Raw genomic sequence first — 19,555 nt, 5'->3', positions numbered from 1 at the left:
AGGCGGGAGCGCGGGACGGTGGCTTTTACAGAGCCCGCGCTTTTCTGCCCGGCCGCCGCCGCGCGCAGGCCCCGCGCCGGGCTGCTGGGCCGTCTCCGCGCCGGGACGGCTGCTGCGCGCCCTGCGCGAAGCGCCCGGACGCGCCGGGGGTCCGAATCGGTGACGAGCGAGCAGCGTCCTGGCAGCGCCCGCGGGGCAGCAGGTAGGGCTGAGCCGTGCTTCGCCAGCGGGAAGAGCTACGAGCTCGCTGGGCCCCGACGCAGGGCGCCGAGCTGTCGGAGCCGCACGGCCCGCTCGTTCCCGAGGTCAGCGTCACGCGGCGTCGGAGGGTGTTTTTAGGTGGAGGGGTGCAGAAGTGCCCTTACAAAAGTGCGTAGGGGGAGAGTACGTAGGGCAGGATGCTTGTTCTGTTAGAGGGGTGTGGGGGTTATGTGAGGTTGAAAGTTCAGAGAGGGCAAAAGATAAAAATGAAAAAGATTTGTTTAAAAAAACGAAAGGAAAGTAAGGTGAAAGGCTTACGGGAACCAATACAGAGTAACGTAAGAGTTTTAAAACAGCATCCCCAAATATAAAGTATATAAACCTTGCATCAAATGATTAAATTGTTTCTTTGCCTACTTTTTGTTGCATGAAATGCATAAGAACTTCAGTGTGCACTTCCTTCTAATTAGTTTTACTGATAGAAATACATTTTGTGGCATTTTTTTCCTGTAACAATTTCTGCTAAGAAAACTCCAGAAACCAGTGGGCATCTGAACAGGCATGAGCAGCAGCAGGTTAAAGCATGTGCATCTCTGCATCCATAAATAATCATCTTTCATTTGAGGTTCAAAATAATAGATGGAGTATTTTCAGTAAGCTGATAACATAAAAGCAATAAAATTAAATTCACCATGCACTATAAAGTGGAGAACTTGTCTTTTGCCCCTGGAATTATTCCAATTTCTACAATCCTTTCTACTTAATCCGTGATATTATAGGCTTGATGTTACATTAAAAGAATTAAAAAAAATGAAAGAGGGTTAAATTTTGTGTGTGTGTTGATTCAGTAATCATTAGCTTAAGAGATTCATGGTTCATGTAATACCAAAATAATGTAGAAGAATTAGAAGGCACTTTCAATTACGAATGTTAATGCTCCATTTTATGTGCTGTCTTTTATAGAGTATTATGGAAATGAACTGCACTTTACCCTAGAGTTTTTGAAGGTCAGAGTTATACGTTCGCTGCAAAAATAGCTCTGAATTTAATTAAAAATAATGAGTTTAGTGTTGTCAGAAAATGTGGTTATATCAAATCAATGTATTGCCATCCATTCCGTTTTTACTGGAATTATCTGGACTTTGCTGTCATAATCTTTTTAGCCCTGGTGTACCTTGCAGAATATTAATGGATCTAAAAATATCTTCTGAAGTTTGCAGTGGGATCACGACTGATGCCATGTGCTAGAGGGTTCAGTGCAACATCTTGCGTTTTATCACGCTGCATTGGTTTGTGGCAGCCTAGGGTTTTTCTCTTTTTACCGCTTGTCAGGTGTTCCTAATCGGAGGATTTAAGCAGCAAAAATAAATCACTCTCGTAAACATCTAACAAGAAATATTTCCACTCAGCATGAATCATCCAGTTCAATGTGGTATGACTTTGCTTCTTGAAGTACAAAAAAATGAGCTCAAAGCCAGTATCTTGCTTCTTTTGGGGTCATCTTTGTGTACGTTATAGAAGATTGTCATGGAAACTTAAGCATTCTCTCTTTCTCTCTGTTTCTTTTTTTTTTTTCTTTTTTTTTTAGCACAATTTACGTAGGTCGTTTCTGTCTCCCTCCTCCCCAGTCCTACCAAGAATGCTATGAACAACCATTCCTTGGAAAAGCAAATTTAGCGCAATGACAAAGCTCTCTATGCTAGGAACGACCTTCCCCTCTGCTGCTCTGCAGGAAGACCACATGTAGCTCGTTTTATATTTTATTATATTTATATCATTATATTAATATTATATTTTACTATATTTATTTATATTATGTTCTCCTGGAGCAACTCCCGGAGACGTGTGCGTGGCAGAGGGGTGCTGGGACAGCTTTGTGGCTAAACCCCGAGTCCGAGGAGACGTAACAGAGCAAAACCCAACGCCTGCAGCTGGGCAGCTCTTCGGGGCCTCCCAGCAGCAGGTGCTGGGGCGAGTCACGTCTGCAAAGTGTGCGCCGCGCGTCGAGGAGACGCCCGCCGTGGAGAGTAATAATAACGCTCGGGAGACCGTACCAGGGGTTCCCTATTCGTCTCCTGCCCTCTGACGGTACAGGAGCAAATTCCCACCTTAGTGAGCATAACGAGGCATCTGCGGGATGCCTGGGAGGCACCGTTGCAAAAATTGCTTTAAAATGCGCCTTTTCCAATGCAAATGTGTCCCGTGTCCTTGTGTTGTTTTTAAAAGCATCTAATTTCCAATTAGGATTTTGGGTTGGGTTGGGTGGAGTTAGGTTGGGTTTGTTTCTTTCTGCCCTGGGATTTTTTAGGATGGGGACTTCGGGGCTCGGTTGGTCGGTTGGTTTTCCTAAGCCGCTGGTGGCTGAATACCTCTTGGCAGCTAAGGCCGCTTGCCAGGTTCCCGCGAGCTCCTTGCAGGAGCTCCCGCGCCGGCAGCCCCGGTGCTGCTGCCTTGCCTCCCCGCGGCGCCGCAGCCCTCGAGCCGCGGCGGCGGCGGCCAGGTGGGGAAGACGCGCGCCGGGCCGGGAGGCTGAGCTGCATCGCGACGCGTGCCGAAACCCTGGCTCGCCTCGGGAAAGCGTCACGGCTCTCTGCTAGGCACCGTCCCCGAGCCAAAGCGGGCACCAGCGCCTTGGGTGTGATTTGGGGTATTACTTATAGGGTGGTCTCTGCAGTATTTTACTGGAAAATATGTAAACGTAATCAGCAAATTTTGAGAAAGTACAAATTTCTGGGAAAATGCAAAGGTATTTTTTTTCAGTCTTAACTCACGCCGCTTGAAACAGGTCATACCTGAGCACGTCCGTAACCTTTCCGTTTACTCTAGGTAAGCAACGTTTTAATAGCTGTGAGCAAACGTGGAAAAAAAAAAAAAAAAGGTTGCTGAAGCAGAGCTTTGCTCTGCCGCTGGCGTTGTGTCCCCGGGAGCTGAGCCGCGGAGTCCCCGCGGCCGTGGTGTCCCGCCGGGGAAGAGGCGTCGCCGGCACGTTCGCTCTCCTCTGGCGCGAGCCCTCGGTGACGGCGCGTTGCACCGCGCGGCGCCGGGCGCCTTTCTCTGCCGCTGCTTTATTTACCCCCAGCTGGCTGTTCTGTTTCCAGCCTGATGTGCTTGCGTTGTAAGTTGTTGCTAAGATATTATCTGGTGTTAATACATCACTGATTTAACCCTAATCCTGCTGCTTGGAGGTGAGCAAAGCCTCCAGCGATTTCAGTGAGTTTAGAATAAAAATCAAAAGTGTTTTTGTATGTACTGTTGGCTGCGATAATTCTGTTTAAGGAAAAGCAGGTGACTGGCTCATAACCCGCATGGCTTCAGCTAGCTGTGTTTCTTCCAAAATGCATAATTACACCTGAAAGCCCTCAAAGGCGGGTTCTTAGTCTCTGTGTTTCAGTGCTTTTTCCCGCTCGAGACTCGGAGGGAGATGCGCAGCGGCCGACCTCGGCGTCGCGGCCCCGGCAGGCGGCGTTGGCGGCCCCGCGGCCCTGCTCTGGGTGCCCGGCGGCCGCGGGGTGCAGCAGCACCCGCTGGGGTGGCTGCGGGCATTCTGGCTCGTTCTCGAGTTCCCGCGGGTACCGCACGTAGACGGGGGCGGTTCAGCTCGCGGCACGTGGGCCGGATTCAACCTGCAGGTTATTTCTGGCCTCCTGTGCGGAGTAACTGCTCGGTGCTGCACGCGGTGGTCCTCCAGGACCTTACGGGAGAAGATTGTATCGTTTGGGAGGTGTTCGCCTCTGGTTTTTCCTTCCAAGCTGCCCTAAAATATTTAGAGGTTTAAAGTAATGATTGCAGAGTCTTTATTTACCAGCCTTCTGTGATGCGCTTAATTACATGTGTAATAGATACATAATATTTTTCCGGTTAACAGAGGAAGCAGATTTGCTTGGCTGCAAAATGTTCTGTGAAACGGCAGGGAAAGTGGCATCTAGTAGTAATGAATTTGTTATTTATTGCTTAGCCACGAGGAAGTAAAAAGTCTGTAAGAAAGTGGCCATATTAATTTCTGAAGAAAATCTTATGACAAATTTCTTTGATTCAGCATTTCACACATCCTATTTAGTAAGTGGAGAAATAAGTTACTCTTTATTTTAATCCCATTTCACTCAATAGTTGGGCTTCAGTCCACAAAACAAGACAGCGCTTTTGAACTCTAGCCCTTTTGATCATAACTTTTATTGAAATCCTGGCTTCTGCAATTCTTTTAATTAAGAAAAAAAAACTCTAAGTAAAGTACTTGGCTTGCCACAGTATCAAAAAATGTTAATAAAGATAACAGAATTTCCTTACTAGCAAGCAAATGCATTATTGTGAATGCAAACCTGTTTTTATCAGCTAGACCTTTCTAAAACCACTTAATGCCTTTGTTGACAAAAAATGTAGGAAGGCCAAAAACTAATGTGCAGCGAACAGAGGCAGCAGTTTGTGCAGCACTGTCTCGGCCATGCCTTGAACTTCTGGGGCCCGTGTTGGTCGTTGTGGTCTGCTGACCCTTGTGGGACGAGGGGACTAGAGAGTGATGCTGCTAACAGGTAAGGGAAGCTGGGCAAGGGCAACTGCAGGTGGCCTTAGGCTCTCCTAACATGGTTGCTAACATGGTTGTAACTTGCCGTAAAGCGTATTTGCCAGTAGCTGTGGGAACTGCTACATCAGCTGTGTGGGAAGCTCCAACCCAGACAGAGCCTCTTGCAGCAGACGCTGCCCTGCAGGTCTCAGGCTGCAGGGAGTGCTTGGAGCCTCTGCAGAAGGCCTGCACTGATGGTCCGCCCTCCTGCAGGAGGTGTGCTGTTGGTGAGGATTTGTGTCCTCAAGTCAGGGAGCTGCGGGATGAAGTCAGCAGACTGCGGAACATGCGAGAAAATTTTTGTGAGCAGGAGATAGACGGGGCGTCCTCAGAGACCGTGCTGCTCCCAGGGGCCCAGTCCCCTGCAGCAGGGGAGCTGCTGGAGGACTCTGCGCAGAGTGAAACAGTCCAGCACGGCACTGTCGAAGAAGGCCGGAAGCTAGCTGCTTCTCGAACAAAAAGAAGAAAGGCCCCTAATCCTCCCGCAGACCCGGAGTTACAGTTGGAGAACAGGTTTAGTGCACTCCGGGAGGAGGAGGACCCGGACCTGGCCTCGAGGGAAGCGACCGGGCGGCCTGAGCCTGTGCCTCGCGCGACCGCTCGGAAGAGGCGACGAGCGGTTGCAGCGGGTGAGCCCACGCTGAGGGGGACAGAGGAGCCTGTCTGCCGGCCCGACCCCTCCTCCGGAGAGGTTTGCCGCCTGCCGGGGGCCGAGGATACGAGATGCGTCTGAAAGGCTGCCAGGGCTCGTCCGCTCCTCGGACTGCTCCCCTCTGCTGCTCTTTCACGTGGACACAGAGAACAAACTAGAGACAATCAGGGAAGACTTCGAGGCCGCGGGCACGGTGGCCAAGGGTCTGGGAGCCCAGGCGGTCTTCTCGTCGGTCCTGCCGATCGGGGGAGGCACGGGAGGAGGGGTGGGAAGATTTCCCAAATCAACAACTGGCTACGCCGCTGGTGTCGGCAACGGGGTTTTGGATTCTGTGACCATGGAACGTGGTTTGAGGGGCAACAACTGGTGGGGGGAGACGGGATTCACCTCACCAGGCGGGGCACGTTTGCCTTTGCCGACAGCTTGGCCAGCCTAGGAAAGAGGGCTTTAAGCTAGGTAGGAGGGGGGAGGGGGGTGTCATACACACAGGGTAGACGACAAAACACAAGTTGGGTCGGGGGGCCTCCAACGGGCGCGTGCGGCTGGGGATGTGCATCTGGGACACGGCTATGGGCGACCCCCGTACCCCCTTCCTGGGAAACCCGCAGGCGTGACCGCCTCTCTGAAATGCCTGTACACCAACAGACGCAGCACGGGGAGCACACAGGAGGAGCTGGAGATCTGCGTGGAGATCGGTCGCAGGGCCGTGATCTCGTAGCAGTCACAGAGACGTGGTGGGGTAGCTCGCATGACGGGAATGCTGCCACGGATGGCTCTGTGCTTTTTAGGAGAGACAGGCCGGGAAGGCGAGGTGGTGGAGCTGCTCTTTATGTGAGAGAGCAGCTGGAATGCATTGAGCTCTGCCTAGGGGTGGAGGAGGAGGAGGAGGCAGTTGAGAGCTTATGGGTAAAGATCAAAGGGCAGGCCAACACGGGGGACACTGTTGTGGGTGTCTACTACAGGCCACCTGACCAGGAAGAGAAGGTTGATGAGGCCTTCTATAGACAGCTGGAAGTAGCCTCAAGATTACAGGCCCTGGTTCTCCTGGGGGACTTCAACCACCCTGATATCTGCTGGAGGGACTACACAGCAAGGCATAAGCAGTCCAGGAGGCTCCCGCAATGCATTGATGATAACTTCTTGTCACAAATGGTGGAGGAGCCTACGAGGAAGGGTGTCCTGCTGGACCTTGTCCTTACCAACAGAGAGGGACTGGTTAGAGATGTGAAGGTTGGGGGCAGCCTTGGCTGCAGTGACCATGAGATGATGGAGTTCGGGATCTTGCAGGAAAGAACTAAGGCAACAAGCAGGATTGCCACCCTGGACTTCAGGAGAGCAGACTTTGGGCTCTTCAGAGACCTACTTGGAAGAATCTCATGGGTTAAGGCCCTAGAGGAAAGGGGGGTGCAGGAGAGCTGGCAAGTATTCAATCATCACTTCCTCCAAGCTCAAGAGTGGTGCATCCCTCTGAGCAAGAAGTGCAGCAAAGGGGGCAGGAGACCTGCCTGGGTGAGCAAGGAGCTCCTGGCCAAATTCAGACAGAAGAAGAAAGTGCACAATGTGGAAGAGGGGACAGGCTACTTGGGAGAATTACAGGAATGCAGCCAGAGCATGTAGAGATGCTGCGAGGAAGGTTAAGGCCCAGCTGGAATTGAGTCTGGCAAGGGATGTCAAGGACAACAGGAAGGGCTTCTTCAAATACATCAGCAGCAAGAGGAGGACTGGGGAAAATGTGGGCCTGCTGCCGAATGGGGCGGGGGCCCTGGTGACAAGGGATCCAGAGAAGGCAGAATTACTGAATGCCTCCTCTGCTTCAGTCTTCACTGCTAAGGGCAGCCCTCAGGAATCCTGCAGCCTGGACACGAGGGAGAAAGTCTGGAGAAGGGCGGACTTTCCTTTGGTTGAGGAGGAAAGGATTAGAGACCTTCTGGGCAGGCTAGACATCCACAAATCCATGGGCCTGGATGGGATGCACCCCCGGGGACTGAGGGAGCTGGCGGATGTTGTTGCCAGGCCGTTCTCCATTGTCTTTGAAAGGTCCTGGAGAACTGGAGAGGTGCCTGAGGACTGGGAGAAAGCCAGTGTCACTCCAGTCTTCAAAAGAGCAAGAAGGAGGGCCCAGGCAACTATAGGCCAGTCAGCCTCACCTCCATCCCCGGAAAGGTGATGGAACAGCTCCTTCTGGATGTCATCTCCAGACCTATGGAGGAAAAGAAGGTGATCAGGAGCAGCCAGCATGGATTCCCCAAAGGGAAATCATGCTTAACCAATCTGATAGCCTTCTGTGATGGAGTGACTGGCTGGGTAGATGAGGGGAGTGCAGTGGATGTTGTGTACCTTGTCTTCAGCAAGGCTTTGGACACTGTCTCCTGCAACATCCTCATAGGTAAGCTCAGGAAGTGTGGGTTAGACGAGTGGGTAGTGAGGTGGATTGAGAACTGGCTGAAAGGCAGAGCTCAGAGGGTCGTCATCAGTGGCGTGGAGTCTAGTTGGAGGCCTGCAGCTAGTAGCGTCCCCCAGGGCTCAGGACTGGGTCCCATCCTGTTCAACTTTTTCCTCAATGACCTGGATGAAGGGACAGAGTGCCTCCTCAGCAAGTTTGCTGATGATACCAAGCTGGGAGGAGTGGCTGATACACCCGAGGGCTGTGCTGCCATTCAGAGAGACCTGGACAGGCTGGAGAGCTGGGCAGAGAGGAACCTCATGAGGTTCAACAAGGGCAAGTGCCCTTGTGAGTGCCCTTGTAAGTGCACCTAGGGAAAAACAACCCTAGACACCAGGACAAGCTGGGGGCTGACCTCCTGGAGAGCAGTTCTGCAGAGAAAGACCTAGGAGTGCTGGTGGATGACAAGTTGGCCATGAGCCAGCAATGTGCACTTGTGGCCAGGAAGGCCAATGGTCTCCTGGGATGCATTGGGAAGAGTGTTGCCAGCAGGTGGAGGGAGGTGATCCTGCCCCTCTACTTAGCCCTGGGGAGGCCTCATCTCGAGTCCTGCGTCCAGTTGTGGGCTCCCCAGGACAAGAGAGATAGGGAGCTACTGGAGAGAGTCCAGCGTAGGGCTACGAAGATGATCAGAGGGCTGGAGCACCTGCCCTCTGAGGAACGGCTGCGAGAGCTGGGCCTCTTCAGCCTGGGGAAGAGAAGACTGAGGGGAGATCTTATCAATGTGTACAAGTACCTGAAGGGAGGGTGTCAAGGGGACGGGGACAAACTCTTTTCAGTTGTCCCATGTGACAGGACAAGAGGCAATGGGCAAAAATTGAAGCACAGGAGGTTCCAGCTGAACATGAGGGGGAATTTCTTCACTGTGAGAGTGACGGAGCCCTGGCGCAGGTTGCCCAGAGAGGTTGTGGAGTCTCTCTCTGGAGATCTTCAAGGCCCGCCTGGATGCAACCCTGTCTGACATGCTCTAGGTGACCCTGCTGAGCAGAGGGGTTGGACTAGATGATCTCCGGAAGTCCGTTCCAACCTTACTGATTCTGTGATTCTAATGCACCTTCCAAATTGCCAGGAAGAGATACCAGGATGTTTAAATGTTTGAAGGCAAGTTTAGTTTCTGCTGACATTACAGATTTGGATTGTTACTTCATGCCAGGGGCAGTCTGATCATTAAAACCTTCTAATCTAATACAGAACATTATCCAAAAGAATCAAATACCTTCTAGAGCAACAAAATTAGAGTCAATCTCTAGCGAATGTGTGCATTATGGGTATGGAGAGGAGAGGCAAGACCTGCGGCACCACGATACTGTCGTTGCTGCTGTGAACAGCTTTTCCCATACTGAAGTCGTGCCTGGCTGCCTCTGAAACCATAGTAGCATCTGGGCATCACCAGCAGGTGCTTTTTTGCTGTCTAAAGAGATTGGCTTCTTTCAAGAGGAGTGGTTGGCAGAATAGGGAAACGTTTTTCCTGTTTTTCCTCCCAGAGTATGTCTGAGGTAGGAGGAGAGATCTGGTATCTCCTTTATAAAGAGCTGATGATGATGTTCAAGGGCTGCCATGGACACGGCGCTGGCTGCAGGTATGGCCCCGAGATCCTCGGGGGTGAGCGGCAGGCACGCGGCATTGCCAGGAGAACACAGGCATGCACAGAGAGCTTTAAATTGCAGCTGGTTTTAGTATGAAATCAAGGCTAACTGGGCAAACCCTGCATTTCTGTCTTCACTCCTTGAGCACTGTGGAGCGCTTGTGGTGTAACGGTGGAATTAGCTCATCTCCTGCTGAGCCATGGAGATGCACTTCCCTGGTAGACAACTAACGCTCAGCTTGGCAGCACTTCTCTGTTAACAGAAACAAAGCCCTGCTCTCCTGACCCCACTTGGTTTTGGTTGTTAAGGCATCAACGCCTTGGTGTCCCCGTTCAGTTCCTGGCAGTTTTTGTTCTCCGGTCCTTATCCTCCTGCGAAGCTTTCTCCTTCCTTCTCTCAGTGCTTTGTTGAAGGCGTTTCCACCTAGATAGGCAAATATTTGCCCTTGACAACCTTCATCGTTGCTGGTGGAGCAAGCGTGAGGCATGGCACTGGCATTTCCTCACTGATTGCACCAGGCCCAACATCTCCAGCAGGACCATGCTTTCCTAACCAAACCAGCGCCCAGGTTGTACATCAACAGGTTCCCCAAACTGCCACCCACAGCTGGTGGAGCAAGAGTTAATCAGGACATCTACGCATCCAAAGCAAGTTTACCGCCAGCCACCTCGCAGTTTTCGCAAATCCTTTAAAGTTGCAGTCCTGGGAATGGCCACGTTTCCCGGATCTTGAGCACCATAGGAGGTCTCTAAATAAGAGAAAATGAATACAAAGAAAACAATATGTGACTTTGGGCACACTTATTTATATTTTTCAATTATAATGGTATTCATTTAAAGTTTTGAATGTGTGAGAGCTGGTTTTCTAAAAAATACGCTGAAGTTTTGTAAGCATAGTTACTGAGATACAGAAAGTAGTGCTTATCTGCGTATTTTTCAAGCAGTGAGCAAGAAAGCTGATGTTTATAAAGCCATTCTTGCATATAAATATCCTTGCAGCTCTCAGTTGTTATTAAAAAAGAAAAAAGAAACGCCTAATTCTTTGGGGGGGTTATTTCTTAGCTGTTTGTTTTGCAACTCCTTTTTATAGCCCAAGCTCAGGAGGGAAATGGGAGGAGGGATGGGAAAGCATGCGATGGGGAGAGAGGAGAACAAGGATCGAGTCTGATATCAAACCACCTGGGCCATATTTCAGATGTGTCCACACAAGGCTATGATAATTATTCCAAAACAGTGCAAACTGCTGAGGAATGTTTCAGGTACTTCATAGGTTAAAAAAAAATGCCCTTTGCAAGTACAGCTACGCTGGTGTACAGTAGCACGCGCCGTTTAGTGCAACGCAAGAGCGCTCTTTTGTTTCATGTGCATTCCTCTTAACTGGCAAAACCTGAAGAGAGGAAAAGCTTCCTTATGCCCTAGGCACTTGCAGAACCACCTCTAGCAGAACTGACTCAAAACTTTTTTTCTGGTCAAGTTTGGGAAAATCAGAAGTGATGGAACTGGGGGAGGTTGGAGGCACTGGCTTGGCAGTTGCACCAAAGCCTGTGTGTTTGGGCTGAAATGACCAATTTTGGCTCTTTCGGTGGAGAATAGTTACCAGAGCAAGGCCGTGTGATCTGGCTGCAGCGCAATGCTTCTGAAAGCCTCAGGTGCTTCTGTAACTGGTCAGTTGAAATTTGACTTTTCCAAGATTTCTTATTAATCGAAGAATGTAGATGTTTCAGGGTTTTGTCTGTACTTCATATTAAATCCTGTAAGTAAGTGCATCGTTTTTGCAGATCTGACCTAAACGTTTTCAGTGCAGTTTTAATGAGACAGGGAAGCGCAGGAAAGGCTACTGCCAAACGGAGCAAAGCTGCCAAGTCCTAGGCCAAACGCTTTCGGTCTGCGCGCTGGCTGATTGCAGTTCGCCTTCGCTGAGGTGTGTTGTGAGATTTCAACGTGGGCGCTGGTGCCAAGGTGTTTTCAGTAAGACGTATCAAAAACTGTCGTCAAGGACAAGAAAAACAGCGTGAGAGAGTCTTTGCTTCCAAGTCCTAGACTTCGTGTCTGTATTGCTATAGATCCTTAATGTTTAATGCTCCTGTGTTGTGATGTGGCTTCAAATGCACTAAGTAATTTTAGGGAGCTGAATGATTAATTTAAAAAACCCACAGTAACACAGTTTTCAATACGACACTGTTTGTGAGTATAACTGCTTGTTCAGGCAAAGGCCTTTCCTATAGTCAGCTGTATATTCCGTGTGATATATATTTAGTTATATATGCCTGTTATTGAACTGTTGATTCAGTGAAGTATCAGCAAAGTTCTGAAGTCCATACAACTTACTTTCATCAGCAACACTTGCATGCTAAATATGTAATTCAGTCTCTACAGCTTTGGCCAGTTGGCTTATTTGCTAGTTAGCCGGTAATTGCAAATGTAAATGTTTCCTGAAGGTGGACTCATCCAATACAGCTATGATAGGTGATTTACCAGTGCCTGGGTACTAGCATTAGGGGAGATACAGCGATACTTGAAGTCAAAAATGTTTACAGGGCCTTGACGCTGTCTCCTTTCCAGATTTTCATTCTTAAGGCGAATCCTGATACGAGTGGGCGGTTACGTCTCTTCAGTTCCGAGGCTGAGATGAACGTTTTGATTTCTGTGTTGAACTGTGGTGGCTCCCGTTTGATTTCAGGGCAGAAGCCCTGGCACAACTTCTTCGCGCCCTTCGGCCTGCCTGACTTCCTGATAACGGCCTTCTGCAATCTCCCTTCTTTCCTGTTCTTTTGACAGAAACTTCTGTGATAATTGTATACAAAAGGACCTCCTTACTTTCTCTGCTGTTTTGGCTCTTACCAAAAAAAAAAAAAAAAAAAAGAGAAAAAAGAGACCATTAACAACCTAAGAATCCTTTATTAACAGAAGGAAAGAAAGTAAAAGGTAAAATTATCCCTGATGCCTATGGAAAATGCAGGTAGCATTCCTAAAGTATACTTAGTAAAAATTTTTGTATTAAAGTTTCATTTGGAAGGAAGAAAGCTGCAATATTTTTGGCAAATGCTGATTACATTAAAATTTTGTATCTTGAAGTAATGACAGAAAGTTTAGTCTGATAGAAAACAAACAAGAATTGGAGATGCCCTGCTACTTTTATAATCATTTCGCTAGCAGTATTACTTATAGACATTCAATAGATATCTAGTATTTCAAAGTGCCAAGACTATTCCAGTTTCTCATAAGGAGACCTCCCTTCATATCAAAAAGAACCATTTTTGTGTTTGAATGCTTTACTTTATTTAAATCAATGTTAAGCAGCATGAGGCACTCTGCAGGCCTCGTGACCTCTGCTCCTTTCCTTTCTGTTTTTCCTTCTCACGGTAGCGTCTTCTGAGTTCTTTCTTTCTCCTCTGCTTTCTTGGGAAAGTGGCTGTCGGCACTTCACTTTTTGAATATTTTCAGTTTGTTTCTGTGCCATTGAGAGGGCTTCACCTGAAGTGACCTTTAGTATGCAGCCGTACACCCGGCAGTCTCGAAACGTTTCTTTTTGCAGAATCACCATAAGAAATGTTTTCTGACTATAGACATATGAATAGGTAAGACTGGTGGACAAGAGGTCTCAGGAGGTCTTTTCACACCGATATTTATAGTTCCATATGATTAGAATTTTTTTATATATATTCTATATTTTCTGGGCCCTTGACGAAATCCTTTCTAATCTTTTTTTCCATGCCCCAATACCTATCTGGGCAAAGAACAACTTAATTTTATATTTTTTTAGGGACAGGATTTTTCAGAGCAAATGAGTGCTGCTTCCTAATTTTCTTGCAAGTATAAATCATTTAGTAGTATAAATCTCCCCTAAATTTCCACACTAGAATGTCATTTGCCAAAACTCATTTTCAGGTTCTTGTTTTCCCACGTATAAAGTCTGCTTTTCATAAGTGACAAGCTTTGTGCAGTGACTCCAGTCACTTTGCATTTCCCAGTATCTGCAGCAACAGCTTGAGGGATCATCAGCCAACCTCCTTCAGAATGGAAAGAAAAGTGGAAGTCTCAGATATAATTAAACTCCCACAGGTTCTGCAGCAGTTCGCAGCTAAGGAGAGACCCGAACTGATGACTGCACTGAAAGGAAAGACCGAGCTCAGCCTTGATGCATCTTCTTTGGTGGCAGCAGGCTGCCACATGGGCGTATGCTGTCCTTACTCAGTGGACGTGTATGAGGCCTCCGGGTGTCCTGACGTTATCTAAGCAGTAACAGGAGAAAAAGGAGATAAGGGACATAAATCTGCAGGAAACCAGAACACATCATCCCCACCCCTTTGTATTCCTGAAGAACAATCTTGTTTCTCAGCTAATGTTCTCGCAATTTTATTTTGTAGGAATCTGAATTTCTCTGTCTGGAATTTGATGAGGCCAAGGTGAACCAGATGCTGAAGAAACTGTCAGAAATAGAGGAGAGCATGACCTCGCTGACTCAGACCACTTAGCTCTTGCAGCAAATAAAGAGATTGCAATTCAGAAAAAGAATGATCTTGGTACTTTTTCATGATTCCTGTTTCTTTATATGAAATAGCTAATGATTTTTCAAGCACGGTTATAGCTGGAGAGATGTACAACACATTCAGAAACAAATGTGGGCTAAGTTAGGCTGCGAAGCTTTCTTCTGCCCCTCCTCCAGGCCTGTTCTCTAAGGCTGCAGTGGAGCTGCTTGCCAGAGCGCTCGATGCTGCATGAAGCTTTGCATAATCAGACCTCTGACTTTAAGAGTAGCTTTCCTCTTTTTTCTCTTGCTCAGTTACTGAGTCCTCTTAAGGCTGTAAGTGTGGGGCGGCACGAACAGCAAAGGTAGAGCAGCTGTCTGCAGCGGGGGAGAAGTGAGCAGAAGGGACGGCCAGGCTAGAGGGGCCTTGTGTTCATCCTTCCAAAACAGAGGCTATCTAGGACAGATTTCCCCATGCAAACTTTGCCTGCATCAGTCTTAAAGCCCAGGAGAGTAAATGAAGTGCGGAGAGTTCAGGGAGACCCATTTTTGTAATCGTGAGCCCGGCGCTGAGCTGGGAACATCCCCTGGGCAACAGCACTGCTGTCCTGCGAGGAGCCCCCTCCGGCGCCTGCGGAGCGCCTGATCCCTGAGCTCCTGGTGAGCCCTCGCCGGCACTTCTGACCCACCTCCCCCAAGGCTGCGTGTCCTCGTCAGCCTCCCACGACTTAGCCCGGCTGCAGCTCGTCCTGCTTGTCGCCACGTCTGCCTTGGCCTCGACTCCTCCCCTGGTTAAACCCAAGGCTTTTCGCGTGTGTGTGCTCACCTTGCAATTTCGGGTAAAAGGAAATGGCCCCTGAGGACCCGGCGGGTTAAAACGGTTGCAGACGGTTGGGTGAGGAGGCCTTCCCGCAGCAGGGAACGCCCAGGCCTCCGTGGTTCACTTGCCGCTCTCGGGAACTCCCTTCTCCTCTTTGCCGTAGTGTTGTGCGAAACCGCGGGGCAGCCACCACCCTTCCAGCTCGCGAGGACCCGACGGAACCGCTTCACGGTCCCAGCAGTTCAGTGCGGCGGTGCCCCCCTCCCAGTCTGTCACGGCAGGACGGGGGGGGAGGAGCCGTTTTCAGCAGGCGAACGCTTGGTCTGGTGCACGACGGGTGCTACAGAGGAAGAGGCTGAGAGTCCCTCAGTGGTGGCCTGGGCTCCCCACTGGCCCCGGGCTCGCTGTTCGCTTTCTTGCCGACAGGAACGTGTACATTCGCCTTTGGTTGGAGGCTGCATCGATCCTTTCCATTTTATTTTAGCTCCGTAAGCTACCTCCTCCCGCGCTAAAATTGTACTGAGTGCTCATACCAAGATAGAGATGACAATGTAAAATGCTCTTCTGCCATAATTAAAGCACACTTCATTGCTTCTCTTGTGAATTTATTGCTTGTGGAGTTGCCAGACTGAGAGCAAACTCTCTCCAGAATAAAGTTTTCCCACCTGCCCCATCGGAAGGTAAAGCATCACCTAAAACGCTTCGTATCACTGCGTTTGGGATTAGCATTTTCTTCTCTGTTCTCATCCCACTACCACCTCGTCCTTACAGCTGCCTGGTTTCCCCCTCTTGTTCTGTGGAAGGGCCATAGCCCCCGGCTCCCGTCCTGACTTCTTGGTCTCCTACTTGCCACGTGTGCCTCTGCCAAGTCCCTGCACGCCGTCAGTGAGAGGGGGCAAGGAAGAAGGGTCCGTACTTGCCCCGCTTTGGGTAGTCCAAGCGCAGACACAATAGACGCTTAGCCCCTGAAGATCGCTGCTGTGCAAAGGTGAAGCCAGAGATCCTCCTGGTCACCGTTTTTCTGTCCTTTCATGGCTTTTCAGTACTGCAGAGAAACCTGGAAGGTGGCGCAGGGCTGATGCCCAGCCTTCCTGGAGCCCCAGGGGGAGAGGAGGGGAGGGAAAGTCCTCCTTGCCATCTTAATACTCCTGCTACCTCGCCAAGGAGTTGGAGATGTCATGTCCAAGGATATTTCCTTGCAGTTCCCAGGCACCGGGCTTAAATCTGGGCGGGAGGGACCTGTTGCTGAGGTTAAACATCAGTCTTCTACAGCAAGGCTGACCGCTGCTTTAGCCTGGGAAGGAGTCAGCAGCTCTGATTTTGGGGCAGCTCTGGTGAGCAGACAGCCATTTTTGGAAGTGGCAGGTGTCCCGTGTGTCATGAACATACCACTTTTACCATATTGTGTCTGGCAGCTGGGGTCCTTCGAAAAACTACAACTGCTGGAGTCAAGTGATAGAGTGGTACCCTCTGTTTCTATTTAAGAAAAAAAAAAGAAAGAAAAAACCCCCAAAACTCCCCAACTGGTATGTTTCTGCTTTTCATAACCGCAAAAGCAGTATGACAATGTGCACCCAAAGACTCAGCCTTCTATTTAAAAATAAATAAATCTGGGACTTTTCAGCGCCTGAGGATTTGGCTGCAGTAGATACTTGTCAGAGTGGGGCTGGACAGTGACCACCAACCCCAGTTCTCACCCTGGTGCCTGAGCTGTCGGCATGGGTGTGAAATGCTGGGATGTTGGTGATTCTCTGAGCTTTCTGCATTTGCCTCTTTGTCAAAGTTCATTAACATGTTTTTTCTGCATTTTAGAGCACGTTTAAAAAAAATCAAGGTCAGAGAGGGATCATGATCTTAAGTAACTTGCACTGTGTCAAAGATGCTTATTGTTTTATTTTAACATGGACAGAGGATAGGAAAATATGCTATAAATGGAAATTAAAGAGAAACAAACTGGGAACAGATGTCAGGAAGTATTATTTCATGCAGAGAATAATAAATACGTGAAACGGCTAACCAGGCAAGGATGCTGAGGCAAAAAACATTGGGGTCATTTAAGAATTAATTGCATGCTTTCTTCAAAGAGGGGAGATGTTAAAAAGGGGCCTGCTACCACAGGCAGGCGCTTTGCTCTCCTTCCCTGCACCCCCCCCCACCCCTAAAGTTTATTCTATCTAATGCTCTTATTATTTGTGGAGCTTGGTCAACCATCCTGCAAAAACGAAAGAAAAAAAATGCTTAGTGTTGACCAAATGAGGCCTTGGAGGCCTCATCCTGATTTAAGGACCCATGGTACACTCCTGTGTGTACCTATGGAACCGCGTCGGCCAGTCCTCCTCCTCCTCCTCCTCCTCTTCCTCTTTCTCTTCGTGCAGAAGCGGCTCCCCAGCTGCCAGTTGAGCCTGCCAGATTTTTTTCATGGATTTTGTCAAATCAAAATATCCTTCCACCAAAGCTTTCCACCTAGGTGACCTTTCCTGCCCCTCTGAGCCCTCACAGGGCTTGAGCCATGGTCGGGGCAATGCTGGGCTCCAACCAGACAAACTGTGCATGAGTCAACCCCCAGACGGAGCAGGGGCCGCCCGGACAGCGTTTGTTTTCAGATGACACCTTTTTGCATTGCTAAAATGCCCCACAGTTTATTCATTCAGTCACTCCTTGTTTTCCGGGAAGTTTTCCAAGGCGCTGCTAATTTACGTTCTGCTGCTCCCTGACGTGTTTGCGAGAGCTGCCGCCTTAACTCCCGCGTTGCACAGCCGGCACGTTGCGCCTTCTCGCACCGCTTCGCAGAAGGAGGCCATTTAGTGCCATTTGCTTTTTTCTTGCGTCTAGGACTGCTTAATCTGTTGAGCGTTTCTCTAGGCATATATGTATTTGAAAAAGGAATAATTTGAGCATGCCACATTTTTCCAAATCCAAGCCAAGCAAGCACTATATTTCATAAAGCTTTGGGCCAAGTAAAGCAGCAGAAAAATAAGTATTATATGTTGATTTTTGATTTACTTCTGAGCCTTTACCATTGTTCAAGTTATTTAGTCTCATACTTTTTTCCTACATTTCTCTTTCCCATAGATCCTTTCTACTAGTGTACATGCTGGAATTTATGTTTGTGTTTTTATTGTGTTTCATCTGATTGGTTTCACCAGTGGCTTTTTTTGTTTTACTGTGCTTTAACTCTGGATGAACTGGTTCAGATTTTAAGAGATTTTCTCTTCTATACACTGATTCTTTAAATCCTTTGCTATCTATTGATAAAAGAAATCAGTTACCGTTTTGGTTAGGAGATTTCTTGATTTACATATTTAGTCAAAGTTTTCAGATGCATAAATCTCCAAGAAGTTTTACCTGATGACTCAAGCTCACTCCACAGTGCTCTTTGAGATCTTTTCCTTCCCCTTCTGGGGAATTTCAACAGTTTATTCATTTATTCCAAATATTTACAAGAAGGCGCTCAGTCAGAGCGGGTTACAAAGACAGCCTTTTGGAGAAGGCAGTATCACATGGCGACGCTCAGGCTACAGGAGCACAGCAGTCCTTTGCGGTCGCCCCAGATGACTTTTTTAATGCATTACGTTTCAAGTGGTTTGCAATCAGAAAAATCCTTCTTCCCCTTGGAACAGGGCCCATTAAGATCCATCTCTGGAATTCAAAAAACCTGAGAAAGAAGTGTGCGGAGTTCAGTTTGAACAACCATGGAGGCCAAAATGCAGTCCTTGACCTTCCCAGTTGTGCCGAGAGGTAGAGGACGTGCGAAAGCGGGGCCGCTTTCCCAGCCTTCGCACGGGACGGAGCCGCCGCGGTCTCCTCTCCCGCAGCCTTGGCGTGTGCTCTTAGCACTGCCAGTGTCGTTCCCTTTGGACGAGGCCCCGGGAAACACCTTGTGCCCTACCTTAGTGCTGGCTGCCAGATGCACCCTGGCTCCTGGGGGAGCCGAGCGGCTCCGCAGGGAAATGACTGGTGTGACGAACGGGGGGACGGCCAGGTCTCAGATGGCAGAGCCAGGCACAGGCACCACAAAGCTAGACCGAAGGCAAAATCACATTATTTTCACTTCAATCTCTTAAAACAGTTTGCAAATTTAAAGAAAGGCTGCTTTGGGCCCTGTCAACATGTCTGCACAGAAACCCCATCAGAAAATAATCCAAACCACAGCTGATATAAAGATCTTTGGTGAGCCCCAGCCGGCACTTTTAACCAATAAAACAAGCCTCCATTTATCCTTGAAGCTCCTTTCCAGGAAGGAGCAGAGCAGAAAATGATCTCCATTTATGCTTTTTCCCAACTATGTAGCAAAATATACCTTTTTTTACCCATAAAGGTTGCCCTGTTTTAACCAAACTTCATTAAAGCTGTGGATGACTTCCCCTTTCCTCACGTGGGAATTACTTACACCAAAATAACTCCCCAAATGTCTGGATTGCCCATTACATTGCTTCCCATGAAAGGTTTGCTGCTTGGAGTGAAGGCCTGGATGGGGTTTCCCCCTCTGGTTAAAGCCCAAACTGTCTTGCTCTCTCTCTCTCTCCTTTTCAATGGTAGCAAGGCAAATCTTGAAATTCAAACCAAAGCCTATCTAGGAGGTATAAAGTATTTATCCCAAGACTTTTTCTTCCTTCATAACTCCCCTGAGTGCAAGCGACTTGGAACTCGTGTTTTAATTCACTTAGCAGCTGGCCACGGTTGAACCTCACCACTCAGCCTAAGCTAAAGCTTTAGCAGTGAGACAGTATTGGAGAAGACATAAAAACAAGTAATTGCATAAATTACATTTTTGGATGTCAGAAAGTGTCTTGGACTCTTGAGGAGAGATGTTTTACAGGGATAGATG

At 48.7% G+C, this 19,555-nt stretch overlaps 1 protein-coding gene across 2 annotated transcripts in view; it reads left to right on the top strand.

Moving 5' to 3' along the window:
* Positions 1-13,954, top strand: part of COMMD1 (copper metabolism domain containing 1) — an 82,885-nt gene extending 68,931 nt beyond the window's left edge. For both annotated transcript variants that reach the window (XR_009957820.1, XM_062571444.1), the window contains one exon: positions 13,807-13,954. Coding sequence is in view for 1 of the 2 variants with exons in the window: in XM_062571444.1 (XP_062427428.1) it covers positions 13,807-13,914 (108 nt within the window). In the remaining variant the exon portion in view is untranslated. The remainder of the gene's footprint in view (positions 1-13,806) is intronic.
* Positions 13,955-19,555: the final 5,601 nt, after the last annotated feature.

The sequence above is a fragment of the Rhea pennata genome, chromosome 3, assembly GCF_028389875.1.
Source record: "Rhea pennata isolate bPtePen1 chromosome 3, bPtePen1.pri, whole genome shotgun sequence".
Lineage (NCBI taxonomy): Eukaryota > Metazoa > Chordata > Aves > Rheiformes > Rheidae > Rhea > Rhea pennata.
Note: the sequence above shows the minus strand (reverse complement) of the source record. Positions and strands in the feature narration are given on the sequence as shown.